The 26,697-nt window shown below is 53.8% G+C and overlaps 2 protein-coding genes and 1 non-coding gene across 10 annotated transcripts in view; 2 read left to right on the top strand and 1 right to left on the bottom strand.

Annotated features, from left to right (window-relative positions):
• Positions 1–1,139: 1,139 nt before the first annotated feature.
• LOC130850673 (U6 spliceosomal RNA) lies at positions 1,140–1,246 on the bottom strand. The gene has a single exon (XR_009053017.1). It is a non-coding gene; the product is annotated as a U6 spliceosomal RNA (small nuclear RNA).
• Positions 1,247–12,685: 11,439 nt separating this feature from the next.
• On the top strand, positions 12,686–16,108 carry LOC130850252 (left-right determination factor 2-like). Its single transcript, XM_057729673.1, has 4 exons — positions 12,686–13,032; positions 14,300–14,546; positions 14,751–14,993; positions 15,306–16,108. Exons 1-4 carry the CDS (start codon positions 12,783–12,785, stop codon positions 15,667–15,669), a joined length of 1,104 nt encoding a protein of 367 aa, XP_057585656.1. The 5' UTR covers positions 12,686–12,782; the 3' UTR covers positions 15,670–16,108.
• A 2,416-nt stretch (positions 16,109–18,524) lies between these two features.
• TMEM63A (transmembrane protein 63A) overlaps positions 18,525–26,697 on the top strand; it is a 34,092-nt gene continuing 25,919 nt past the window's right edge. For 4 of the 8 annotated variants that reach the window (XM_057730129.1, XM_057730130.1, XM_057730132.1 and 1 more), the window contains exons 1-3: positions 18,646–18,788; positions 22,110–22,285; positions 23,850–24,063. In XM_057730129.1, coding sequence (XP_057586112.1) covers positions 23,878–24,063 — 186 coding nt within the window. In that variant the 5' untranslated portion in view covers positions 18,646–18,788; positions 22,110–22,285; positions 23,850–23,877. The other 4 variants (XM_057730125.1, XM_057730126.1, XM_057730127.1 and 1 more) reach the window with 4 other exon arrangements.

Below are 26,697 nucleotides of genomic sequence, written 5' to 3'. Positions count from 1 at the left end.
TTGCTCCACATCCTCACCAGCATTTGGTGTTCAAGATTTTGGCCCTTCTAACAGGTGAGTAGTGGTATTTCATTGTTGTTTAATTTCCATTTCCCTGATGACATTTGATGCTGAGCATCTTTTCATATACTTATTTGTCATCTGTATATCTTCTTTGGTGAGGTGTCTGTTTAGATCATTTGCCTATTTTTTTAAAATTTATTTTTATTTTATTTTTATTATTATTATCTTTTTTTGGCTGTGTTAAGTCTTCGTTGCTGCGTGCAGGCTTTCTCTAGTTGTGGTGAGCTGGGGCTACTCTTCATTGTGGTTTGAGGGCTTCTCATTGTGGTAGCTTCCCTTGTTGTGGAGCACAGGCTCTAGGTGCGTGGGCTTCAGTAGTTGCACCACAAAGGCTCAGAAGTTGTGGCTCACAGGCTCTAGAGCGCAGGGTCAATAGTTGTGGTGCATCGGCTTAGTTGCTCCGAGGCATGTGGGATCATCCTAGGCCAGGGATCGAACTCATGTCCCCTGCATTGGCAGGCAGATTCTTTTTTTTTTAATTAATTAATTAATTATATTTTTTTGTTTATTGACTGCATTGGGTCTTCGTTGCCGCATGCGGGCTTTCTGTAGCTGCGGAGAGCGGGGGCTACTCTTCATTGCACTGCGTGGGCTTCTTAGTGTGGTGGCTTCTCTTGTTGCGGAGCACGGGCTCTAGGCATGCGGGCTTCAGTAGCTGTGGCTCGTGGGCTCTAAAGTGCAGGCAGGCTCAGTAGTTGTGGCGCACAGGCTTAGTTGCTCCATGGCATGTGGGATCTTCCCAGAACCAGGGCTCGAACCCGTGTCCCTTGCATTGGCAGGCAGATTCTTAACCAGTACACCACCAGGGAAGTCCCTCTCTCTCTCTCTTTTTTTAAAATTAATTAATTAATTAATTATTTTTTTGGGGGTACACCAAATTCAATCATCTGTTTTTATACACATATCCCCATATTCCCTCCCTTCCTCAACTCCCCCCACCCCTCCTCGAGTCCCCCCCACCCTCCCCGTCCCAGTCCTCTAAGACATCTTCCATCCTTGAATTGGACTCCCTTTGTTATACAGCAACTTCCCACTGGCTATCTATTTAACAGTTGGTACTATATACATGTCTGTGCAAAAATATGGAACGCTTCACGAATTTGCGTGTCATCCTTGCTCAGGGGCCATGCTAATCTTCTCTGTATCGTTCCAATTTTAGTATATGTGCTGCCGAAGCGAGCACTCTCTCTCTTTTTTAAAATATTTATTTATTTTGGCTGTGCCAGGTCTTGGCTGTGGCAGGCGAACTCTTAGTTGCGGTATGCATATGGGGTTTACTTCCCAACCAGGCATCAAACTGGGGCCCCCTGCATTGGGAACGCAGAATCTTACCCACTGGACCACCAGGGAAGTCCCATGTTGCTCTTGTCTTGACAGGGTCTTTTGCAGAGCCAACGTTTTCAATTTTAATGAAGTCCAGCTTATCAATTCTTTCATGTATGGATCTTGCCTTTGGTGTTGTGTCCAAAACATCACTGCTGAACCCAAGTTCATCTAGATTTTCTTTTATGTTATCTTCTAGGAGTTTTATAGTTTAGACTTTTATATTTAGGCGTATGATGCATTTAGAGTTAATTTTTGGAGGATTTTAATGGACAGAGTTCATCTGGTTAAAGTTTGCCTAAGATTACTGTTGACGATGGGGGTGGGGAAGGGGAGCAGGGAGATGGCAGTGACAGTTGCCCCGGTAAGTGATGAAAGGTCATGAACAAATACAAGATTTATTTTGCAGGTGAGACCCAGGGGGCTTCCTGGGAATTGACTCTGAAGGATGTGGGATAGGAATAGAGAATGACACCTAGATCTGGAAGTCTAGCTGTGTGGAGGGTGGCGCCAGGTGCTGATTGGGAACAGGTCGGGGCGGAAGGGCAGCTGCATACAAGGTTCTGGCACCCAGTGAAGTGGTCAGGCTGGAGGAGTGAGCCCAGAGCCATCAGTGACTGGATGGCGTGTGAAGCCAGGAGGCTGGACCACATGAGAAAAGAGCAGCAGGTTCTTTCCATGACCTCAGGCTGTGTGCAATAGCAGCTTAGTCCCTGGGGCCCTTCTGGCCTGAGGTCAGAGAGATGGTGAGACACCACTAACACAGGGGACTGATTGAGTGCGGACCTGGCAAATGGATCAATAGAAGCAGACACTGGGCAAATCCCCCAGACCTATTATCCCTCTGCAAACACAGGCCCCTTTCCTGGAATGTGGATTCCATGTGGGTTCAAGAGTTTTGCTGGGGAAATAAAATAATTAGGCAATCAGCCAGAAGAAAGCCAGTGTGGATTGAGAGGCTTCTTACAATGGGCTGATTAGCCCTCGGGTGTAACTTTTGTCATGCAGAGGAAGGAGCCTGGCTTCCGGCTGTGGGTCTGGGGGAGAGTCTGGCTCTCTGCAGACTGGCTTTGTCCTAAAAGGCCCAGGGGTGATGAAGTCATCTTGAACCCAGATCTGCAATCCCAGAGGACAGGAGGGGGCGTGGAGTGCGGAGGAAGGGAGAAAGCTTAACACCCCTGACGGCAGGCCTGGCCACGGGCCTGAGGTGGACACTGTGGGGAGAGCCATGACCACCCACCTGCCTCTAGAGGCCAGGATTTGACCCCAATCAGAGTTCAGGCCGCCAGCTGAGGCCTCTTGAGGAAATACGAGAGTCAGAGGTCATCCCATGGGCTCCATCGGTGGGGATGAGCTGGGCCTGGCCGGGGCTCTGACCCAAAGAGGACTCGGGTCAGTGAAGCTGGAGCCCAGGAGCAGGTTCCCTTCTGGATCAGAGTCCAGTGTCTAGGGGCTCTGGGGGCGGGGGTCCTGTTCCCTTTCCAGCCAGGGGCAGACACCACTCTGGGCACCCCAGGGACACCCCGAGGCCCAATCCCAGGTGCCCTGGGCTGCCCCAACCCTGGACCCTTTGGCTTCCCCCACCCCAGACCTGGGGGTCCATGTGGCTTTTAGGGGTCTCCAGACGTGGGCCCTCCCTGTCCCCCCAGAGCAGTTTGATCTCAGCATCAGCAGGGCTGGCCCTTCCCTGGGGCTCCCTGGGCTGACAAGGTTGGGGGATGCGGGAGGACCCATGTTTTGGTTCATCCACACCTTCGCAGCGAGGGTGGGTCCTGGGTTCAGTCCTTGCCATGCGGCTGCGTGGCCTCAGGTGAATCATTGAGCCTCCCTCTGACAGCTGCCTGCTGCTCAGTTGGTGAGGCAAGGAGAGGCCTGGCTTCTGGAAAGAGGGCCTGGAAGGACACCTTTGCATCCAGATAACAATAGCTGGTCTGGATTGAGTGTTTACTCTAGGCTTGTACCTCATTGAGCTCTTACTGTGAGCTCATGGAATACATATTATTAGTGCTCCCCTCTCATAGATAAGGAAACCAAGGCGCAGGCAAGGTGATGAACTTGTCCAAGGTCACTGGCCAGGACTGGCCCCCCTCAGCGCTCTCATTAACAAGCTATGACCTTGGACCAAGGTCTTAACTGCTCTGAGCCTCCTTCATGCAATGTCAACAATGTCTTCCTCTCAGGATGTGACGGGGAGTGAGGGAGAAACAGGGGGTGAGTGAGGCAAAGGGAGAGCCCAGCCTGGGTGGGGCGAGGTCGTGGAACCACCCACAGCACGGCGTTTAGGGTCTCCTTGGTGCACCACCCCCCTCACTGAACTCAAGCTTCCTCTTGTATCAGCTGCCCTTTTGTCTCCTCAGCTGTTCCAGGTTACAGAGAAGAAGCAAAATCATCGATAACATTTGCTTAATTAATTGAAGAGAAAGGAAGGCAGGAAGGGGAGCATATAGAGACATATGGCTTCTAGAAGCTCCTTCTTCAGGGCAAGATTTGAGAATAGAGACTAGTCTATGTGGGGCAAATCAGAGACTAACACTACACGCAACTCCCTCGGGGGAGGGGGGAGAAAAGAAAAGAAAAGAAAAAAGAAAAGAAAAGAAAAAAAGAACAGAAAGGGAGAGGGAAAGGGGAAAGGGGAGGAGGAGGGAAGGAAAAATCTGTGTTACAATCACAATTGTGATTTTCTGAATTCAGAAAAGTCTTGTCTTAAAAAAGGAGGGGCTCGTTAGGACTCTGCTGCTGGGAAGTAGCGGAGGTGTGGGATGCGGGGGAGTTGAGTTCACTGCTGTTGACGGAGAACGGCAGGGGACAGCCCCGCCATCAGTGGACTCGCTTTTGTTCTGGGGACAAAGCCTGACCACAGACACAGGAGGTGGGGGAGGGTAATCCCACGCTCACCCTCACCATGTGCTTTCTAGGTGTTTTCTCCAGCAAAAAAATGTCACTGACAGATGGAGCTTTAAGCCCTAAAAAGAAAAAACAAACACACACACCAAACCCAACCAAACCAAGCCTGTCTGGATCTCTGTCTTGAGGCTCCTCTGTGTGGGTAAACATGACTGTTGTGCAGGCATGACCAAGCCCAGCGTCTCGCAGGTCTTCTGCACTCTTGTCCTGGGAGGAGTGAGAGCTCTCCCCGTAAGGCCCACGAGCAAGGAAGGAACAGAGGAACTCTTGAGATACATGTTTAACGTTGGGGAAAAACAACCCAGCTGCTCCCTGCAAGCAGGAGCAGCAGCAGCAGTGGAGGAGAGGCCGTGGCTTGAATCTGGGTCTGGACGGCTCCCTGTGGCACGGCTGCCCGCCCCCTCCAGCTGCCCAGCCTGCCCCAGCCCTACTGGAAGACCCGGCCCTAGAAGATGGGTGCCCGGGTCACCGCGGAAGCGCGTGTCCAGGGCACCCCGACTTCCTTAGTCTGGCGTGGGTCCCGTTGCCCCCCTTCCTACCCCATGGCGTAGAAAAGGGACACTAAGGAGCTGGTGGTCTCAGCCCACGGCAAGGCCCTGGGCGGCTCTGCGCAGCTCCCCACACGCTGGCAGACCTGCATCCAGGGGCTGGAGGGGCCCGTGGCGGCCCCAGCTCATCTGCCAGAGGCCCACGTGCTTGGTGGCATGGGTGGCGGGGGAGCCCCCGGCCGAGCGCCCTCACGCAGGCAGCAGACCGGGGTCCCTGGAGCGCGGAGGGCAGAGTGCTGGTGCGATCGCTCAGCGACAGGGGTTGCAGCCTCCCTGGGACTCTGTGGGCTCTGAATATGGGGACACAGGTGGTCTGAGAAGACCCACTGCTTGCGCCCACTTCCTCTCCCTGTCAGAGAGCTAAGCAAACCTCTCACCAGTGAGAGAAAAGGGTCAAGGAGGCTGCTCTGCGGGCTGTGAAGGCTCCCTGCCTCTGGCCACCACTCTCTAGTACACCCCAGGCTGCTCCCCTCCCTCCCTCCACATACACCCTCTCCTCCCCACCCCCACTGCAGCACCCCTCCCAGAGAGCCTTCTGGCTGGAGTGAGCTTCCACCTACTGGCCCTGTAGCTGTGAAGACTCCCTGGGTCAGGGTATATATAGCATCTCACTCAGCGAGGGCCTGAGTCCTGTGGCCTGGACACCCTCCCTCCAGGCCTCCACGGTTGGCTCCTGGTGAGAAGGCTGCGGAAGGGTGGTTACCAGGCCAAGGCTACGAGGCCACAGAGGGAGCGTGTTCTGGGCCTGAGGCTGGGGCAGCATTCCACCAGCTGAACTCCCACTCCGCTGACCTCAGCCTGCACTGGAAACTGCAGGAGAGCCTCTTCTTCCTGCAGGGTCCCTCCAGTGCCTCTCTCAGGTAAGCTTAATACCATGCTCGCTTTCAAGGAATCGCCTAGCAAAATCCCTCTGTTCGTCACAGAGCATCTCTTGAAGGCTGCGCCCAGGGCTGCGGTGATAAACTGATGACTTTCGCACCCCATCCCTTGCAACTCAGCTTCCGTGTGCTCCCTTCTACACACTGCACCTGCCTGACAACAGGAACACGACTCTATGTTTCTCCCTAACAGGATCCACCGGTCCTTCCTACCTATGAAACAATGCTCTCTCAGCTCCAAAATGAGAAGACCCACCATCCCAACAGTTACTGCATCCATCACAGGCTATATTAATTCCTCCTCAAATTTGGTGATGGTCTCACTAAAAATTCTGTTTCCTACTAGATTGTAAAGTGGACCTTCAATAACTCATGTATAAACTTTTTTTTTTTAAAGGGAGGAAGGAGAGAGGAGAATGATTACTTTTTACAAATCAGTACATACACGAAACAAGCATAGAGAAACTATGCAAAGCTACCACCGTGCTTATTTCTGTAATAGTCACCAAGGTCATAGTTGATATCTATGGTTTCCATCTTCACCGACTCATGCCTTACTTCCCTCACCCTCAGCCAGAACTTCAGCTGCTTTGGGTTCTGGAGTGACCCAAACCTTCATTCCCTAAAGGTCTGTGTCCTCAGTTATCCTGCCTTTTGGGGGTTGCTGTAGTTTTCAACTCACCTCTACTGTTGGGGTGCCCAGAGAATTCCCTAGCTCTCAGACATAGTCTTCCTTGCCACTACTGTGTGGCAGTCCCCTATCTCCCCTTGGTCGTTGGGATCAGTCATGCCATCCAGGGGAATAGCTCCTTTTCTGACCCCTTGGTTCAGAGATAAGAAGCCTAAAATGGCCAGGTAGATGTCATACCTTTGGATTCAGTGGAACCATTGATGTGTCCCCTGGTGGAAGCATGTCCTGCTCCATGCAGGGCAAGGGGGTTTCAGTTGGAAGAGGTACAGTTTTTAAATTGCAGGTCCAGAGAATGGTCGCAAATGTCTGGAGGCAGGAGAGGGCAGGACATGTTTTCACTCAGTGTGGATGGAGCCCCTGCTGCCGCCTGCCACCATGCTAGGTCCTGGGGGTCTATCAGTGAACAGTCCAGTGTTGTTCCTTCGAGAGCGTGCTTTCCATGGGGGAACTGTGGGAGTCCATGGGAGACATGGGAGCTAAGAGGGAGGGTGGCCTGGGGCTTTAAGTAGAAGCTCTTGGATGCCATGTGAGGGGTCCTGACCACGCATCTCGCCAAGTGCCAGAGGGTAAAACCCTCTGAGTCTGGAGAGCTCAGGATAAAGTCTCTCCCAGGGCAGAACCAGGGTCACTCACAGTCCAGGAGCCAGGCCTGCCCTCAGCCAGGCCCCAGGAGGACAGTGGTGTGTGAGGAGTGGGGTCCCATCCCCCCTGGGGCCTGCTTGGCTGTTAGCAGACCTTGGACAGAAGATGGGCATGGGGTTCAGGGCTTTCATGGGGCTGACTCCCCTCTTGTCCTCAAGCCAGTGGTAGGTGGAGGGTGAGGGAATAGTGGTACAGTATGTATATTATAGAATTATAGTGTAAAGTATGAAGAAGGAAATAGATAAGTCGAAATCCCCACTAGCCTGAAGGTATTTCCTGAAAAATTTGTGCACAATGACTGCAAATACTCAAGTGAGTGACTGTAGAGAGAAATCGGAGGTAAACACCAGAAACAAGGAGCAAATTTACCATTATTAGCAAAGAGCTATTTTTCTCTTTCCTAGGAAAGCAATGGAATATATTTCTAAACACTACAGGATTGCCTGGTTCTGAATTTAAATAAATGGAATCATACATCTTTCGTGTCTTGGTGTTTTCTGCTCAGTTTTCTGTTTCTGATCATCACCAATGCTGTATATAGTTTTGATTCACTTCCTTCCTTCCTTTCTTTCTTCTTTCTCTTTCCTTTCTTCCTTCCTTCCTTCCTTCCTTCCTTCCTCCCTTCCTTCCTTCCTTTCTTTTCTTTCTTTCTTCCTTCCTTCCTTTCTCTTTTTCTTTCTTTCTTGGCTGCGTTGGGTCTTAGTTGCCACACACCAGATCTTTCATTGGGGTGCTTGGGCTCTTCCTTGCGGCTGGCGGGCTCCTCTCTAGCTGTGGTGCTTGGACTCCAGAGTGCGTGACCTCTGCTGTTGTGGCACTTGGGCTCACTAGTTGTGGCATACACGCTCAGTAGTTGCAGTGCACGGGCTTAGTTGCTCAGCAGCATGTGGGATCTTAGCTCCCCAACCAGGGATTGAACCCACGTCCCTTTCATTGGAAGGTGTATTCTCAACCACTGGACCACCAGCAAAGTCCCAGTTTTGGTTCATTTTCTTTGCTGCAGAATATTCCATTGTAGGACTATACTACTATATATTTATCCATATATAATACTGTATATTTACCCATTACACTGTTTTTTTGTTCTGTTTTTGTTTTGGCCACACAATGCAGCTTATGGGATCTTAGATCCCCAATCAGGGATCAAACCTGTGCCCCTTGCAGTGGAAGCTCAGAGTCCTAACCACTGGATGGCCAGGGAATTCCCCATCCATTACACTGTTGACGGATATGTTTGGTGGGTTGCTTCAGTCTGGGTTCTTGTAAACAATGCTGTTATAATCATCCATACACAAGCATTTCTGTCCAACTGAGCGTAATTTCTAGGTCTTTGGGTTCTGTGGCATCTTGAACTGTAGTAAACACTGCCAAAGAATTCTCCAGTGTGGTTGTAGAGTTTTACACTCTCACCAGCAACAGAGGAAGGTTTTTGCTTCTCTAGGTCTTCACCAATCTTCTCCAAGAACTATTCTGGATTTTAAAAAATTCCTACTATGGATATTTCCTTAACATGGTAAAAAGTGTTTATCTCAACTAGAAAGCTCATACTTAATGGGGAAATAGTAAAGTAACCCTATTAAAACCAGGGAAAGACCATGATATTTTTTATTTTATTTTATTTTAAAAACCATGACATTCATTGTCATCACTTTTACTTAGCATTGTTCTGAAGATTCTAGCTAATGAAATAAGGCAATAAAAAGAAACCAGAGGAATAAATTTTTATAAAGAAGAATTAAATTATCATTATTAGCAAGCATTAAAATTTTGTACCTAGAAAATGCAAAAGAATCAACTAAGAATTGCTACAAATGATAAGACTATTCAGTTTGGAGGCTGGATTCAAAATTGGCACATACAAATCAATAGTCTTCAATGATACAAACAATAACTGGGAGTGCTATGAAATAAAAGATTCATTTTCAAAAACAAAAAAAGTATAAACCACCCAGTAATTGGTTTAACTGTCTATCAAAATGAAAACTACACATACCCTGTAACTCAATGTAACCACTTAAAGATATTTATGCAAAAGATACAGTCATACATGTATAAAGTGGCATTTATACTGGGCTATTTGGAATTTGAATATTCAGTCAAAGGATTCTGGTCATATAAATTATGGCGCATCTTTGCAAAAAGTTTTACATAGCAGTAAAATAAAATAAAAGAATGTGACAGTTACATGGAAGATCCTACAAATACACTATTACATGAAAGAAAAAAGTATAAGACAATATGTGCAGTATGCTAATATTTGAGCTAAAAAAGGAAGAAATGTATCTGCATATATTTGCATAGACTATCTCTGAAGGATACCTAAGAAATTATGGTATTTCCTCAAACCTAGGAATTCTGATGCCGGAGCTTCCTTCGTCTGACCAGGGCTGAACTGTGTCCCCCACAAATTCACACTCTGAGGTGCTGGGAGTTGAAGTCCTAACTCCTAGCACCTCAGAGTGTGACTGTATTTGGAGATGGGGGGCCTTTAAAGGGGTGATTAAATTAAATGAGGCCCTTAGAGTGGGCTCTAATCCAGTCTGCCTGGTGTCTTTCTAAGAAGAGGAAATTTGGACACACGGAGAGACAGCAGGGATGGGTGTGCACAGAGGAAAGACCATGTGAGGACCCAAGAAGGCGGCCAAGGAGAGAGGCCTCAGAAGAAACCAAATTTGCTGGCACCTTGATCTTGGACGTGCAGCCTCCAGACTGTGAGGAAATAAATTTCGGCTGTTTAAGACGTCCCCTTCCCTTCCCCCCAAATAACATTTTGTTATGGCAGCCAGAGCAGCCTGAGACACCAAGTGTCATCAGAAGGTTGTTGCACAAAATTGTCCCAGCCGCCACCTGGCTGACAGGGATCGTGAGACAAATTCTGATTTCAAAGAGGCAACGGTGTCAGAGAGAATAAACCCCTCTGAATCCATTGAACTAACAACACTGGTGTCTCTGGTGGCGGGGGGGGGGTGCGCTGTGTGGATAGAGAGACTGGGGACCAGGGATGCGAGAGATTTTTTACTATACCATTTACAAAATAAAATTAAAATGATAAAATTATAGTTTTGAAAAGGGGATATGGATCATGATGACAGATGAATAAGATTTGTGTGGTGGGGAAAATATCTGCATTTCTTTGTAAGCAGACTCTGGGGAGAGGAGTAGCAAAGGCAGGAGGCTGACATTTTTCATGAACACCTTTTGACTTTTGCACGATGTATATTAACTAGAAAATTATTAAGAAACATTGTTAACTTAAAAATTTTAAAAGTTAAACATTGTTAGTATCAGTTGAAAGACCCCTACCATTTATTGAGCACCTATTATATGTGTTGGGGGGGAGGGGAGGTTTTGCGGGACACTCTGCTGACATCTCCGCTAATACTGATGAGTTCTTTGCAAAAAAAAATTTAAAAAGTACGTTCTCCCCATTTTGCAGAGGAGATTTATATTGAAGGGGGATAGAAAACCCATCTAAGGCCACATAGCCGGTGAGTGGCACAGCAAGGACTGAACCTGGGACTCACCTTTGCTGGGAAGAGGTGGATGAACTGAAACATGGGTCCTTAGTCCTCTCCTGTCCCCCACCCTCCTCAGCCCAGGGAGCCCCAGGGAAGAGCTGGCTCTGCTGATGTCGAGGCCAAGTTGCTCCAGGAGGACAGGGAGGGCCCACTGCCCACCCAGAGGTGTGTCTGGAGACCCCAAGGGGCCACATGGGCCCCCATGTCTGGGGTCAGGTGGCTGAGGGATACAGGGTTGGGGCAGCCCAGAGCACCTGTGGCTGGACCTCAGGACATTTCTGGAGCACCGTAGCAATGCCTGCCCTGATCAGGAAAGGGACAGGAATCTCTATCCCCCCAAAGACCCCCAGATGCTGGGCTCTAATCCAGAAGTGAAACGGCTCCTGTCCTCCAGTCTTCACCGACCCCCAGCTCCCTTTGGTTCCAAGCCCAGTTTGTCCCCATCTGCAGAGTCTGCAGGATGACTTCTGACCTCACATTTTCTCACAGCCCTCAGCTGGCAGTCTGTACTCCAGTTGGGGTCAAATCCCAGCCTATTAGGGGCAGGAGGGTGGTCGTGGGCACCTGGCCCCGATGCTCACCTGCCCTCCTGCCTCAGTCCCTATCATCCATCTCTCCAGGACTCCCTGGGGGCCAGGTCTGCTGCCCACACCCCGAGACAGCTGGCCCACTGCCCTCACCCCAAGACAGCTGGCCCACTGCCCTCACCCCAAGACAGCTGCCCCCCTGCCAGCTCTGGGCCAGGTCCAAACTGGCCCGTAATCAGGGGTAGTGACCTCCCGTTCCCTTGGCCCCTCTCCTCCCTCGAGACAGAAGGTCTAGCTCAGGGGCCAATTAACCATCTTCAGCCGACCTGACCTGGCAGGTGTTGGGCCAGATACAGGTGCGGGTGGAAGTGGGGGAGGCCTGACTCCTTCTTCAGCATGACAAAGGGTGGGGCTGCCCTCCTGCCTGACCGCTAATCAGCCCATTGTCAAAAGTTTCCCAATCCACATTCGCTTTCTTCTTTTGGCCTCTGGCTAGGGTTGCCAGATTTAGCAAATAAAAATATTGGACTCCTGGTGAACGGTGACATTTGAATTTCAGATAAACAACAAATAATGTGTTAGTTTGAGTATGTCCCAGATTGTGTTCTGTGTTGTATCTGGCAGCCCAATCCCTGGCTGATTGCCCGATTGTTTTATTTCCCCAGTAAAACTCTTCAACCGGGCAAATCCACATTCATTTGGGGAAGCCTCAGGAAACTGGGAGATGTGCCCTCTGCCCCTGCCCAGCCCTGATCACCTGGATTCAGTCCACTTGGCTGGCTTCAGGGGATCAAGCAGGACGCTGGGTGGAAATAGCTTGAGGGTGTGGAAAGAACTCTGGGCTAGGAATCAGGAGACCTGACTTTATGCAGACATCCATCATGAACTGTTGTGAGCCTGGGGATGTTGTTGCCTCTCTGAGCCTTGGTTTCCTTGGATCAAAAATTGAAGGAGGGGACTGACTGGATGGTTTTTCCAACTCTGACCTCTGAATCCATGAACAGCCAGGAAGAGGGAGAGGATGGGGTTCCTTATTGGACAAAACCCCATTGGAACTAAATTATCCCCGGCTCCTTTGCCTAGGAAGCTCCCCCCACACCCTCCACCCAGAACACTGGGAAAAGCAATGGGTTTTCCAACCGTGGACAGCCCAGAAGCTCAACAGCTCCCAGGAGCCCTTTGAGCACCAGGCTCAGACACTCATCCCAGCATGCAGGATCAGTCCTTAGCCAGAGAGCCCAGGTGCTGAGTGGGTAGTTTGGCTGCAGCAAGGAACAGGACTCTAGGTCCATACACCAGGGGCTGGAGTTCACTCTTTGACTGGGGTGACAGGGGATCTAGCAGAGAATGAGACTCCTGCCTCTTCTTCAGGAAACAAGCTTTTAAATTTAACTGGTCAGTAACCCCAAGCCAAGGTAGAGTCTCCTGACCACAAAAGCAGCCACCTCTCCACAGTCCAGACGGCCCCCTCCTTGGGGCTCAGGGACTTGTCTGGCTGCTGAGCTTCCAGGAGGTCCAAGGGGTGTGACTTCCCTCCCTCCCAGCCTCCCTCCCTCCCACCACCCAGGCCCAGCCCAGGCTTGGCTATAAAGCTGGCCCAGCCTGGCTCTCAGCACATCCAGCTGGGACCCTCCTGGAGCCTCCTCCAGGACACGTCTGCTCTGCCCCTCCCTCTCCTGAGCAGCACCATGCAGCCCTTCTGGCTCTGCTGGGCACTGTGGGCGCTGCCCTTGGCCGGCGCCGGGGTGGCCCTGACCGAGGAGCGGATCCTGGGCAGCCTGCTGCAGCAGCTGCACCTCCGCGAAGTTCCTGTCCTGGACAAGGCCTCTGTGGAGGGGCTGGTCATCCCTGCACACGTGAGGGCCCAGTATGTGGCCCTGCTGCAGCGCAGCCACGGGGCCCGCTCCCGGGGGAAGAGGTTCAGCCAGAACTTCCGAGGTGAGGCCCTCCCTCCCTGTTGCAGCCTGGCCTTCATGGTGGGGGGAGGGCCTGCTCCAGGGAGGCTGTTTGGGGGCCCAGAGTCCACGGGGTGGTGAGGAGGGACCATGGACTGAGGATGGCTGGGCCTGGGCCCCTGGTCTCCGTCTGCACTGAGGGCCCCGCCCCTCAGGGCTCGGGGGAGCTGGGCCAGGCTGGACCTGCTGCCAAAGCCAAGGCAAGAACAGACATCATGGGGCAGGGAAGCAAAGTGGAAAGAGGAGAGAATAGAGAAGAGATGATGGACTGTCAAGGGGACTTTGTGCTAGTGGGCAAAGAGGCTGGCCTCAGCAGAGACTGTTGCCTTAGAGAGAAAGGACCTCTGCGTTCAGTTTTCAGCTCTGATATTTGTTTTACTTTGGACAACTCACCAAAAAACTCTAGCTTATCTGCCTTTCTGGAAATGAGATTAAATTAGCTCTGACTACTTTCCAGAGCTGTGGGCGTTATATGAGATGTAAGGTCCCAGGTCTGAATGCTATTGCAGTCTCTTGGCTCCCTGGGGCAGGGGCTCACCTCCTCAGTGCCCAGAGGCAGACCAGATGAGGTGCCTGGGGAGATGAGGAGGCCAGTCCTGGACACCTCAGCAGGGGGGACTGCTGGCGGCCACGTGGCTGCCAACCCGAGCCTCGGGTGTTGGGGACATGTTGCTAGTGCCTCTGAGGAGAATGTTGTACCGTCCTCACCATTTCCTTCAGGGCTCAGTAGGCCCACAAAAGTTGTTTACAGGCCCCTGGTTCCTCTTCCTCCTTTTGAGGACATTTCACTAGGCATGAGCAGAGAAATGAAAGTAAATTCAGGGCTCTTCCTCTGCCTCTTAGGAAAAGCCAGTTTCAGCCGGTGAGCACAGATTTCCACTAGCCGGGTGCTCTGCCCCCCGCCCTCAGTTCCCCATCCTGCCCCGTTGCCTACAGAAGGTTGGGGGTCTGTAGTCTTCACTCGGAGCCCTAGCCCTTGCTCAGCGTCCCAAAGCAGCTCCTACCAGCTGAGGGTGGATGCCACCCTAGTAAAAAAGCCTCAACCCCAGATGGGGGTTTTGGAGGGCCGACTGGCCCTAACTGCTTTTCTAGGAGTGGAGGTGCTCTCTTTCCCTCCTGGCCCATCAGTTTCCCAGCCCCCAAACTCTCCCTAGGGATTACTGGGGAAACCCTGTTCACCGGCCCTGGGTTCTGCACCCTTAGAGCTCTGGTGCCCCGAGGGGCCACGCTGACCCCGCTCGTGTCCCCAGAGGTGGCCGGCAGGTTCCTGCTGTCCGAGGCCTCCTCGCACCTGCTGGTGTTCGACATGGAGCAGCGGCTGCCGCCGCACAGCGAGCTGGTGCAGGCCGTGCTGCGCCTCTTCCAGGAGCCGGTCCCCAAGGCCGCGCTCCGCAGGCACGAGCGGCTCTTCCCGCGCAGCGACCGCGCCCGGGTCACCGTCCAGTGGCTGCACGTCCGCGACGATGGCTCCAACCGCACCTCCCTCGTCGACTCCAGGTGGGGACGTCGCGGCTGGGGTGTGGGGGGCGGGGATGAGGAGGGGCTGGGCCCGCGTGGGAGGTGGGGGTCGGGGTGGGGGAGGAGAGACGGCGCGGTGCCGGCCGGGCCAACCCGCTGGGGAAGGGGTGGAGAGGGCCCCCCCACAAGCCGTCCCAGTCCCCACCCCTCAGCGCGGGCCTGTGTCTCCGTGTGGTGTGGCAGGCTGGTGTCCATCCACGAGAGCGGCTGGAAGGCCTTGGACGTGACCGAGGCCGTGAACTTCTGGCAGCAGCTGCGCCGGCCCCGGCAGCCGCTGCTGCTGCAGGTGTCGGTGCAGCGGGAGCACCTGGGCCCGCTGGCCTCCAGCGCCCACAGGCTGGTCCGCTTCGCCTCGCAGGGGCCGCTGGGCGCCGGGCAGGGGGAGCCCCAGCTGGAGCTGCACACCCTGGACCTCAGGGACTACGGGTAGGTGCTGTGGGTCAAATGGGTGAACCTGAATAATGAGGCAAGTGGTGGAATTAAACTTATTTTGAATTGGGCCACTTTTCAGGATACTATGGGAATGGATGGATATATAAAATTACTCTCACCCTTGGGAGAAATATCAGGTCTAATTATTTATTTGGGGGTTATTTCTAGCTATCCATCCTTATAACAGATATCCAGCAGCTTGAACATAAGAGATGGATCACGAATCTCCTTCCAGATGCCCCACTCAGCCCCACCCTGGTCCGCCCTCCCAGCTGACCTCTGACTCTGCTTTCCTGGCCCCCACAGAGCTCAGGGAAACTGTGATCCTAAGGCACCAGGGACCGAGGGCACCCGCTGCTGCCGCCAGGAGATGTACGTTGACCTGCAGGGGATGAAGTGGGCTGAGAACTGGGTCCTGGAGCCCCCGGGCTTCCTGGCCTATGAGTGTGTGGGCACCTGCCAGCAGCCCCCGGAATCCCTGACCGTCAAGTGGCCATTTTTGGGGCCTCGACAGTGCATCGCCTCGGAGACGACCTCCCTGCCCATGATCGTCAGCATCCAGGAGGGAGGCAAGGCCAGGCCCCAGGTGGTCAGCCTGCCCAACATGAGGGTGCAGAAGTGCAGCTGTGCCTGGGACGGGGCGCCTGTGCCAAGGAAGCTGGAGCCGTAGGCACAGGGTGTGGCCATCGAGGAACTTGGCTTGTGTGTGTGTGAGAAGTGTTCCAGGGCACCAGGAGAGGTTGGGATTACTGAACCGCTGACGGCACACGCTCTGTGCTCTCCACTGCAATCTTCTGACCCGTCCGCTCATCTTCTGATTTTTGTTTCCCAGGAACAAGACTCCCTGGCTGCTGGGTATCCCCTGCCCAGCCTGCTCTTTCCTTGACACTATTCACCGCACTGTATCCTAAGCACTTATCTGTGTAGATTTTGTAACCTAAGAGGAGAAACCCCAATTTGTCATTGTTTCCTTGTCCTACCACTGGACCAGGGATGAGCTCTGTGGTATGGGTGGGAGATGCAGCTGCTACTCTGGGCTTAAAACCTAGGGTCAAGTATGGGTTATGCATTCCCAACTCAGATGATAAGGGCATTCTGCAAGAAACAAATAAAACCCATTTTATTCTGTGTTCCTGTGTTTTACTCAGAACCTGGCAAATTGTGAGGGAACAGAAAATGCTATAGGAATTAGGTCAACCGGATTAGAAAACTAAGGAAAAAGCTTAAAAAGACTTGTTCAAGGTCTCAGTTAAGAGATGCAAGATGCTAGGATCAAAATGCATTGATTCTAATGTGCCTGTCCTCTTAGGATGAAGGCAGAAATTTTTTTTTTGTCATTGTTGCCGACATTTTTACTTTTCTGGGCACAGGGAGTGGGCTTTATTTCAATTCTACTTAATACAAAGTTTTAAAAAATCTGTGATCAAAATCATCATCAATATTATAAGAATGTGGGTCACTCCTTTAGATGTGAGGGCAGATAAAAGAAGCAAATGATAAAATGTTGAATATTAAGATTTTAGAATGCCAAGATTACACTGGCTTTTAAACTGAGTTTGATCTGGACCTGGGGCATGGATGTCTTGGATTCCTTGCCAGGCTGCACAGCTCTTAACTGTAAAATCTATATCCTCTAAATTTCCATTTTCTTCTATATCAGATAGGAACAATCCTTGACTCCTGTATACTTTTACTGGAGATTTAAGGAAATAGTGTTTCTTTATGTATATATTTAGTTGTGCCAGATCTTGGTTGCAGCAGGTGGGCTCCTTAGTTGTGGCATGCTTGTGGGATCTAGTTCCCTGACCAGGGATTGAATCCAGGCCCCCTACATTGGGAACACGAAGTCTTAACCACTGTGCCACCAGCAAAGCCCCAGAAATAGTATTTTTATAAACACTCTACTTACTGCCTGACACACAACGGGGGCTATGGTTATCTCAGTTCACATTTTGATCTATCTTGGCCTTCTCTTGATTTGAAGTGACCTACTGAAAGTCAAATTTCGAAATCCCTCCCCTCTCTGAAATCAAGGATCCTAACTTTTCTCTTTGTCAGTGGCTTCACCGGTGTAGGGGTTAGAACCTTGCACTTCCTTGGGCCTGATGGCACAGACCAGGCTCCGTTAATTGAGGCAGGGAAGGAATAAAGGACAGGTGGGGAGTGAGAGTAAACAGTCAGTCTGAGAAGCCAGGGGGAAAGCCCAGCGGCCACACCCAGGAACCTGCTAGAGGTCAGGTGTGGGGCACTTGGTGGCAGGAGGTAACAGCAGGAGAGATGGCCAGGCACTTGTGCAGAAGGACAAGGGCTGGGCTGAGCCCAGGGGCCAAGGACAAACTCTGGGAAATAACTAGAGGCTGAGGGTGGGGGAGAAGGAGGAAGCCAGCAGATGAGACGAAAAGAACTGTTAAGAGAAGCAGGAAACATATCCAGTCCCCCCACCCCCCGCCCCCAACTCCAGGGAGCCACAGGCTGGTGCTGGAATCGTGGGCATGGAGGTAAGGAGAATACTTTCACCATTTCAGTAGAAGATGAAAGCCCAGAAATGGAAGCCAGGTCAGAGGCCCTGCAGAGCTGTACACGTGCGAAGTGAAGGGCTGTTCAGGATTTACTCATTTTTAGTGCTAGAAAGGACATGAGAGGAAGCTTTGGTCCACCCCCCTCGTGTTGCAGACGCGGAAACGGAGGCCTGCTGAGGAGGGCAGTTTGCTGCCGCAGGCAGGCTGTGGTCTTCGGTTTCACAAGGGGCGCGGTCCTCACTGAACCCCGTTCTGTGTTGCCCAGCGCACACCCCGGCGCCCTCGGGGAGCTTACAGTCCAGTTGCGGGGGCCGCTGGCTCATAGGAAACACCCTGCGAGCCAGCCCGTGGAAACAAGCCGCGCTTAGTGAGCTGGGCTACTTGGGTGCCCCTGGCGGCGTGGTACTGGCAGAGCCCGCCTTGGCTCCAGGGGACCTCTGAAAACACTGCGACCTCCGTTGGGGGCCAAACGTAGGAGGCCCCCCCACCCCAGGGCTTTCACTGTCCGACTGCCCTGAGCGGTGGGGGAGCCGCGGCCTTTCGCATTGGGAGCCGGGCGATCGCAGACTGCGTGCAGTCGCTGGGCGCGCGGAGGGGGCTGAGCCCAGCCGAGCTCGCAATCCTCCCACTCCCCCAGGCGGGCCTAAGAGCTGGTCGAGAAAATTCAGCGCCATAGAGGACAATCAAGAACGTTTGCCGATGCTTTCCCCGCGCACTCCCCGGGCGCGACCACCCAGTGCTTGGCCCGGGGCTCCCCGGGGTAGGGGACGCGCCGGGGACTGGGGAGAGGAATCGGCCTTGGCGGCGCCTTCCTCGGTCCCAGGACGCGAGCTGGCCGGGCGGGGACCTGCAGACCGCCGGGAGGAGCTGCGCGGGCTGAGCAGCGGCCCCGAGGCCCGGCCGGGGCGAAGGATGGCAGAGGGGCGGGAGGCGGCGGCAGCGCGGACGCCCGCCCAGGCGAAGCTGCAAATTGGGCAAGACGTGGACGGGCTCTGCGCATGTGCAGGAGCGTCAGAGTTTCACTTTGTAACTTTTAAGTGGTTGGGACACCGCCCCGCCCGGCCAGGTGGAGCCAGACAACTTCCCTGGCAGTGCCTGGCCGCCGCGCCGCCGCCGCAGGTAAAGGGGCAGGGATGTCGAGAGGGGGGAATGTCTTCCTCCGCCTTTCCCAAGACGTGCAGGACCTGGGGTCTACGTCAGGGTGCCATGTCTAGTGTCCGGTTCCGGGGTGCGGTCCTCCGGCCTCCGCAGCCCCGACTCCGGAGCCCGGGTGACTGGGTGGGTGGGAGGAGAGGGTCCGTCCCCGGGCCGCGCACACCCCGCGCCTCTCTTCCAGCGCCAGGCCTCTCCAGCTTTCCTGACAGCTTTTCGGGACTTCCTTTCCAAGGCTCCAGCTTTTCGCGGCTGATCTCTTCCTCTTCCCACCCCTCTCTTTGGAAATTTGTCAGCTGGAGTCGACCTCCCAGCCTAAGCGGGAGCGCAGCCTAGGGCTCGTCCTTCTCCAGCTATGCGAGGTATGCGAGGCGGGCCTGGGAAGGGGCCAGGCATCTGAGTCCCCAGCTGCTGCAAAGGTAGAAACCACCTTGGGGCTGACCCTCGGGACGACTCCCTGCAGCCCTGGTGGAGTCCTGAGCAGGGAAGCTGGGGGTTTGGGGAAGGGAGGGGAGGGTGAGGAGAGCTCTGCTAAGAAACCAAAAACGCATTGGTTCCAGTACCTGATAAGCCCGGCTACCTGAGACTCCGGGGTGGCCTCAGCCTTTCAGTTGAAGTGGTGTCCTGAAGAGCAGGAGGCCACAGTGGTACACAAAATGACCCCCAGCCTCCTTCCGAGCTGAAGTTGTGTGGCCGTGTCCCAGCCCCTCCAGTGTGAAGGATTTGAAGTCAGGTCAGGGGATTGTGCTCACCAGTCCAGGCCCAGTGCGTGCAAGCGGCTGTGGGAGGCATCCTGGGGTCCTTCTCAGGCCCTGGCTCCTGCAGGGCTGTGGACAGTCGTTGGGGATGAGGAAAGGCTCCAGGTCATCCCTTATTGGAGAAACAACCCATATTTCCCTTCTTCCTCCTGCATGCCCCACTGTCTTTCTACTTTCTCCCCTCCTCTGACACCTGTCAGAGCATCCCGAGTCTGCTTCTGCACTGAGATGGATGTGTACAGAAGGAGAGGCCTCATTTTGCCTTCATACACCGTTTTTTTTTTTGGCTGCGTTGGTTCTTCGTTGTTGCCTGCGGGCTTTCTCTGGTTGTGGCGCGCGGGGGCTACTCTTCATTGCATTGCGTGGGCTTCTCATTGCGGTAGCTTCTCTTGTGGAGCATTGGCTCTAGGCGCGCAGGCTTCAGTAGTTGTGGCACACGGTCTCTAGAGCACAGGCTCTGTGGTGCACGGTCTTAGTTGTTCACGGCATGTGGAATCTTCCTGGACCAGGGCTTGAACCTGTGTCCCCTGCATTGGCAAGTGGATTCTTAACCGCTGCACCACCAGGGAAGTCCCTCGTATACCTGTTTGTTTAGTTTGAGGGCAAAGATCTCCCTTGGCTGTTCATTGGGCTCTAACAGGAAAATGCCAGATGGGGTCGTGCTATTGTGTTTCCCATTGTCTGGAGAGGTGACTTAAAATAAAAAGCAGATTTTGAGTGCCCACCAGGGCTCAGTGCTTTATGGGCGTTGCCTCCCAGCAGCCCTGCAGGAGAAGCATCATTGTCCCCATTTTATGGAGAAGGAAGCCAAGGCACAGAGTGGTTAAGCCACTTGTCTAAGCCACGTGGTGCCGAGACCCTAACTCCAGAGCCCGCTCAGGTGACTGCCGGGTGCCCTCCCTCTGTCTGCAACCAGACTCTGTGCCATTTTCTTGGTGCTCCAGGGCTGGTGTCTATGGAGGCAAATGGTTGGCCAGGTTCCTGGGCCCTGTTTGGTGGAGCTTTAAGGAGAAGTTTGCAACCTGTCATCTAGAGCATCAGTGTCAGCGCCTGTAGCAGAAGGCCTGGAGCTGCTTGTCGTCCTGCTGTGATAGTAACAAAGTCAGAAGATTTGGCGATGATAAAAAATACCCTGAATTTGCAAGAGCTGCCGATGCTCACACGCTTCCTGCATCTTTGGCAGGGAGGCGTAGAGATCTTCAGGTGTGCTACAGGGGCCAGTAGCTGCCAGCTCAGGTGGGCAGGGGGTTAGCATAGGTGGCTGACTTCTTGAGCAATTTTGGGACCAGCCGCTGCATTGAGCCACTGTCCCACTGGCCACAACCAGGCTCGGGTGTACTTGGGCTGGACTCTGAGTTGGGGCTGGAGTCACCTGCTGCTCACCTGGTCCCTGGGCCTCAGCAGTATATCTTGGCTTTCCTGAATGAGATAAAGAGCAGAGAGCTGTCTGGAGGCATGCATAAGACTAGGCATTCGCACACGCATATCTGACAAATATGGGATGATGGAATGTTGCCAGGCAGGGCGCCTGTGGCCACGGGGCCCACTTGCTGGTTTGGCCCCTGCCCAGCAGTATCCGTCTTTCCCCCCGAGCCAGCCTTCTCCCAGTCACTGCCAGCTGAGTCCCCTTCTCTCCCCTTCCCGCTCCTCCTGAGCCTGGCGGGGCCGCCCTGTGGCGGGTGTGCACGCAGCTGCCCTCTCAGAGCGTGCCCATTCAGGAGGATGCAGGGGACTGGCCCTGGGGGGACCACAAGGGTTCAGCAGAATCTGGACTTTGCCTGTGTAACAGGCAGGAACCGACTACAACTAAGCAGAAGGGGTCTAAGGGACACTGCGGGCCCCCAAAGCTGTGCCCTCACCTGGAGGGGGCAGACGGGACAGGCCACCTCTGGGGAGCCCTGAGGTTCCATCCCAGGCTGGTGGTATTTGCTGGCTGACCTCACTGAGTCCTTTTTGTAAAACCTTGTAAAACCACGCAGGGGAGCCTGTTTGACTTAGAGGTGTGACTGGGGCTGACGGGGGAAGAGGAGCCATAGGTACCTGCCTCCCACTGGGCCTCTGCTCTCCCAAAGCTCGGCACAAAGCAGCACGGGTGAGGCTCCTCCCGCCCCCAGCGCCACCGCAGCAGCTGCCCCCTTCCAAGGACAATGCTCTCTCTGTGATCATTTTATGGGGCTGTTTTTTTCTTTCCACTTCACTTTTCGAGCCTTCCTTGTTTGTTCTGCTGCATTCCTTTTTCCTGATTCTAGCCTTGGGGGGCCCGGAGAAACCTTCCCAGGAGCAGCTAGCCTTGGGGCCCATATGAGGTCCCGGACTCAGTCTTCCTGGACCATACCGCTGCCAGTGCTTGTGCGGGGGGAGGGCCTACTGCCCCGGCCTCAGCAGGGCCTTGAGCTGTTGGACAAGAGGGGAGAGGCTGGGGCCTCGGGGTGCTGGGGAGGAGAGCGGAGCAGGGCAGCACAGAGGAGTGTGGGCGCTCCGTAGTGCTAGGAGTCTGGGGAGAGAGCCGGAGCAGGAGGGAGCCCACTGGGAAAAGCCATAGGCCCCGTGTGAGCGTTTGAGTTCCGACACACTGGGGCCAGGGTGAGTGCAGGGGACGTGTGCTGAGGGGTTCCAGGCCGGAACCCCTGAACTGGAAGAGGGCAGCTCCCACATGACGTTGACTGACTGTGTTCCTTCAGGGAAGTCTGTGAAGGCTGGTGCCCCATGATCCCCATCAGGAAAGCCTTGCAGGAAATGAGTGGTGGACCTGAGGCAGCTTGGGAGGTGGCCAGGGCTGCCGCTGCCTTTGCCACAGCCAGTGTCAACTGAGGTCCTCTCCAAGGGACTCATTCACACTTCCTTCCCCTGCCATCTGGTAAGTGTGGGGACAGGAAGGTGGGGCTGGCCTCTGCCAGTCAGTGTCAGGCTGGGCGTTCTTGTTGGGGTGGTGCCACTGGGTGGGGTTTAAAGGAGGGGAGCTAAGACCATCTGTGTCTGAGAGGCAGCTTTTGTGACTCTGTGCAGAGCCACCAACTCCTTGCTCTGCCGTCACACCCTCCAGCCATTGCCAAGTCTCTTGTAAGGATGAGAGAGCGACTTGGCCTTCTGGGGAGTCCTCCCATCCCCTTGGACCTGCCACCTCCCCTCCCCATCCTGCACTTCCTGTTGTGTGTGTGTGGGGGTGGGGGGGGGGAAGACTGTCCCCAGCCCAGCCATCCCAGAGGCCAGAATTGGGAATCACCTTCCCCCAACACACACCCTGCCAGTATTACCACGTAGTGTAAATATCCGTCTGTTCTCTATACCTCTTCTTCTTGTTCTCAAGATTTTTGTCCCTCTAACAGGTAGAAAGACCAGACTTAGAAGAAGTCCCCTGGGAACCTAGTTTAACCAGATTTAAGGAGGTGGGACCTTGAGAGGAAGGGGCTGCTGAGTGTTTTTCCAGGCTCTTCAGCCACAGTGTGAAAAGCAGGCCAGAACTTGGGCATTAGCTCTGCAGGGTTCGGTGTCTAGAGATTTCCATTAGTTTCACCTGGGTCACCAGGAGCCTCAGAAAGAAAAGGTCAACAACCAGCCTGGAGCAATATTTGCTTTGGAAATGCTGGGCCTTCCAGCCAGGCGGGGAGGTAGGAATGAGAGGGCGGAGCCTGGGGATGCACGGTGGGTGACTCACAGGTCCCTGAGGAGGCCTGGGAGCCCGTCCTCCTCACCCTAGACCACCCCCTTTTTGCCTTCTCTGTCTCCTCCTCTCTGCTGCCCCTTCCCTGCCTTTTAATCTCTCACGAAGCTAACACGTGTGTAACCAGCTGCAGAGGGAGTGTGGCGTAGTAGAAAGAGAGCTGGCATCTGGGACCCAGGAAGCTGGGTCTGAGACCCAGTTCCGCCCTGACCAGATGGAAATCTCAAGCCTCTGAGCCTTGGTTTCCAAGTGTATGCAGTAGGCCTGTCTCTGAGGCCCTGGCCTGACATCCCATGAACTCCCGTCCGTGGCTCAGGTGGTCCACAGTTGTTGCACTTGGACGCCCTTCCTCCTCCTCTGTGGATTCCTGTGCCCTGCCTTGGCTCCCCTGCCTGCCCTCCAGACCTCCCAGGGGCCCCGCGCAGGAATGACTTCCTGGCAGTAGTCCCTGAGGCTGGAGGAACTTGGCGCCCCTTAGGCAGGCACCGCAGCAGCTCCCGCCTTCCCTTTCCTCCTGTCCACCCTCTGCTGGGGAGGCGGCCAGCTGTGTCCTGGGTGAGCCATCCTCCCCCTCCTTCTGACCCTTGGGCTGTCCCCACAATGGAGCTATTCTCTGTAGACTCTGCCGGGCACTCGGGGCCAGGGTCCACCTATCCCTGATCCTTTGCCGCACCAGCCCCTGGAGGAGACGCCCGCCCTTGGCTCTGCCAGCACTGGCTGCAGAAACCGTGGGAGAGTTGGAGTCCTAACCCTCTGCCAGGTCCCGTTCTCCAGGGAGGACCGGCACGATGACGGACTCCCCGTTCCTGGAGCTGCGGCAGGCCCGGACGGTGGCCGTCCGAGAGCGGCTGGCCATTGGGGACCAGACCAATGACTCCTACTGCTACAACTCAGCCAAAAACAGCACCGTGCTCCAGGGGGTTACCTTCGGGGGCATCCCCACTGTCCTGTTCATGGATGTCAGCTGCTTCCTGGTGAGACTCTTTGGAAACCATGTCAGTTATTTGTTTGTTTAACCTTAACCTACCCTCACCCCATTCCCCCCACCCCCGCCTGGGGCTTTCTGGGAACCTCAGGTGAGGAGCCAAACATCCCTGGGTTTAAATCCTAGCTCTGCTACTTCCCAGCTCTGTCGTCTGGGGCGCATTACCTAGCTTGTTTAGGCCTCAGGTTTTTGCTCTGTAAAATGGAGGTAGTAACTTTTACCTTGAAGATTCTGGGACAGGATTAAATAAGGCAGTGTACGTAGAGGACACACATTACTATTCTTTTGATTATTACCATTGTTATGGAGTTACCATCCCGTTGTGTGTCTAAGGCCCTTGGGAAGGGTCAGTCCACAGGGATGAGAGAGAGGAATGGAGATTGTGGATGAGAATTAGAGCAGCTGCAGTGCCAAATTTATAAATGTCACCCTCCTGTTGCCCGCTGGGGTCCCTGGGCCTTTAGAGGATCAGATGTGGAGAAAAGGAGAAAACTCGGGAAAGGCGAGCACACCTTATCAGTGCTGACCCTCACAGGTGGCCTTTCTTTCTTTTTTTTTTTTTTGCAATGTCCAGAGCACTCTTTATTAGTTGCTGGCTGTGTGATGCATGGTCTGGGTTCAAGGCCGAGGATGAGCTCACTTCATGAAGCTGATGTCTGGCTATTCATAAGCCAAAGGCAGGGAAGGTATGGCCAGAAAAGGCCAATAGTTGACATTAATTCAGTGAACATTAGAAACCTGATGTGCGCCTGGTCCTGTGTTCAGCTGTGCATCTTGAGTTACTCAGAAATCAGGACCTAGACGTGGGGTCCGTGTAGAGGATATCAGTGTCCATGATGAACGTTGACCTAGACATCTTCCCTCAGAGACAGAGACTCATCATTTCCTGACCAGGACTAAGGTTCATCTCAGATCACTGATAGAGTGGAGGCTCCCGAGGAGGAGACCTGTGCAGTTGGAGGATGAGGATGTCTGTTCAGCAGCCAAGCATATCCCATGTTAATGATTCCTACACTTTTGCCTGGATTTATTCCCTCTGCTTCCCTTGACTGTCACCCCCAAGTCTGCCCTTCCAAGACCTGAGTACGCCTTATCAGTGCTGACCCTCACAGGTGGCCTTTCTTTCAGACCTCCTTGTTCCCAAAGATCAGCCCCCCCAATTTGAATTATGCCACATTCTCCCCTAGACTGGCTCAGACTTGCTAGGTGAGATTTACTGGGGCTCAGGGGCACCTTGTTTTCACGAGTGTCCGTGGGATGGTTGGTCCCTCTTGTCACCTTCTCTTCCCATGTAGTGAAGACCACCTGAGTAAACCGGGTAAGAGGGGGTGTAGGAAGTAGACCCCTTGGATTGCTTTGGGCCAGGGGCTAGGATTGGGTGGGGGCCTGGGGGAGGGCAATTAGGGTAGCCTGACGGGCCCCCTCTCGCTGGAGGAGGTGGGTATCCAACCCAAGTTTGCTTGCAGGAAAAATGTTCATTGGAAGAGAGGAAGGGAGTTCTCACTCCTCTTTCCCATTTCCTCCCTGGGATTAAGGTCTAAATTGTTGCCTTAGACTTTTGCTACATTGTTGGTCCTCTATGGGCAGATGTGGGAACCTGGGTGCTACCCGTGTTGCTTTTGCGAAAAAGGGCTCTTTAGTGCCAAATAACCCACGTCTTGGAGCCAAAGCCCATTTGTAGGTTGAGGAGAGTCATATCTACCAGCCTTGGTTGGCGGGAGGGAGTCGTTGGGAGTGTGGTGGTAGATGTGAGGGCCGGTGGGATTACTGGAGGAGGGTGGCACTAGAGCTGTGATCAGCATCTTCAGGGAGAAGAGAGGCTGGGCCAAGGAGAGAAGTCTAGAGAAGCAGGCAGGGGTGGGCTTGTCTGGAGCAGGGTTGGTTGAGAAGGGAGAGTCACTCTCCAGTGGAGTGTCCTGGTGGGGGTGGACGTTTATTGCAGGAAGTTATGGTGGTGGGGGGAGGGGCCTGGAAGACATAGATGCGTAGGAAACGTCCACACCACTCAAGCCAAGGAAGCAGCAGCAGAAGTGTTTATCTGACAATAGGACACATCTGCCTTTGCAAATCTGTCACCAACTTCCAGATTCACCTTGAGAAAATCCTGCTGGAACTCAGCCCCTCTGGGGTCCAAAGCTCACGTTTAAAACCCCAGTTCCTGACTAGGGCAGGCAGGGATGTACTGATTAAAACATGTCTCTCTACCTCCCTGGACCTTGAAGGGAGGGAGCCTGTCTAGGGAGAGGAGAGAGGCAGGAGCAGGGCAGAGGACCTGCAAAGGTAGACACGTAGGGAGGGAGGAGACAGTTGGAGAATGGATAGATTTTTAGAGTGAAAAGGGGGTTAGACCGGGGTCAGACCCCTCGCGTGGCCATTGGGCACACAGGCTGTTGAGGGCCCCAGCTGTGGAGGCTGAGCCTGCCAGAGCCCCAGGCCCCCAGTGGGCATGGCCCCCGCATACTCTGTGCCAAGCGTCTCCAGGGCTTGCCTCCAGGAGACCCAAACTCGAGATAAAGATCTGACCACTTGTGGCTCAGCCTAGGGGAGCTGTGCTACCTTGATTCTGTAATCAAAGATGCAACTCCATGTAAAGTGAAGGAGGGAGCTAGTCCCCAGGGCTGCT

The sequence above is a fragment of the Hippopotamus amphibius genome, chromosome 3, assembly GCF_030028045.1.
Source record: "Hippopotamus amphibius kiboko isolate mHipAmp2 chromosome 3, mHipAmp2.hap2, whole genome shotgun sequence".
Classification (NCBI taxonomy): Eukaryota; Metazoa; Chordata; class Mammalia; order Artiodactyla; family Hippopotamidae; genus Hippopotamus; species Hippopotamus amphibius.
This window is presented reverse-complemented; position numbering and strand designations above follow the sequence as displayed.

What these genes read in the sequence shown, in the direction of transcription:
- LOC130850252 (XM_057729673.1), top strand. Translation starts at nt 12,783, where the DNA reads ATGCAGCCCTTCTGGCTCTGCTGGGCACTGTGGGCGCTGCCCTTGGCC. An exon ending in GTTCAGCCAGAACTTCCGAG is followed by an intron (nt 13,033 to 14,299) that starts GTGAGGCCCTCC and finishes TCGTGTCCCCAG; the next exon opens with AGGTGGCCGGCAGGTTCCTG. An exon ending in ACCTCCCTCGTCGACTCCAG is followed by an intron (nt 14,547 to 14,750) that starts GTGGGGACGTCG and finishes GTGGTGTGGCAG; the next exon opens with GCTGGTGTCCATCCACGAGA.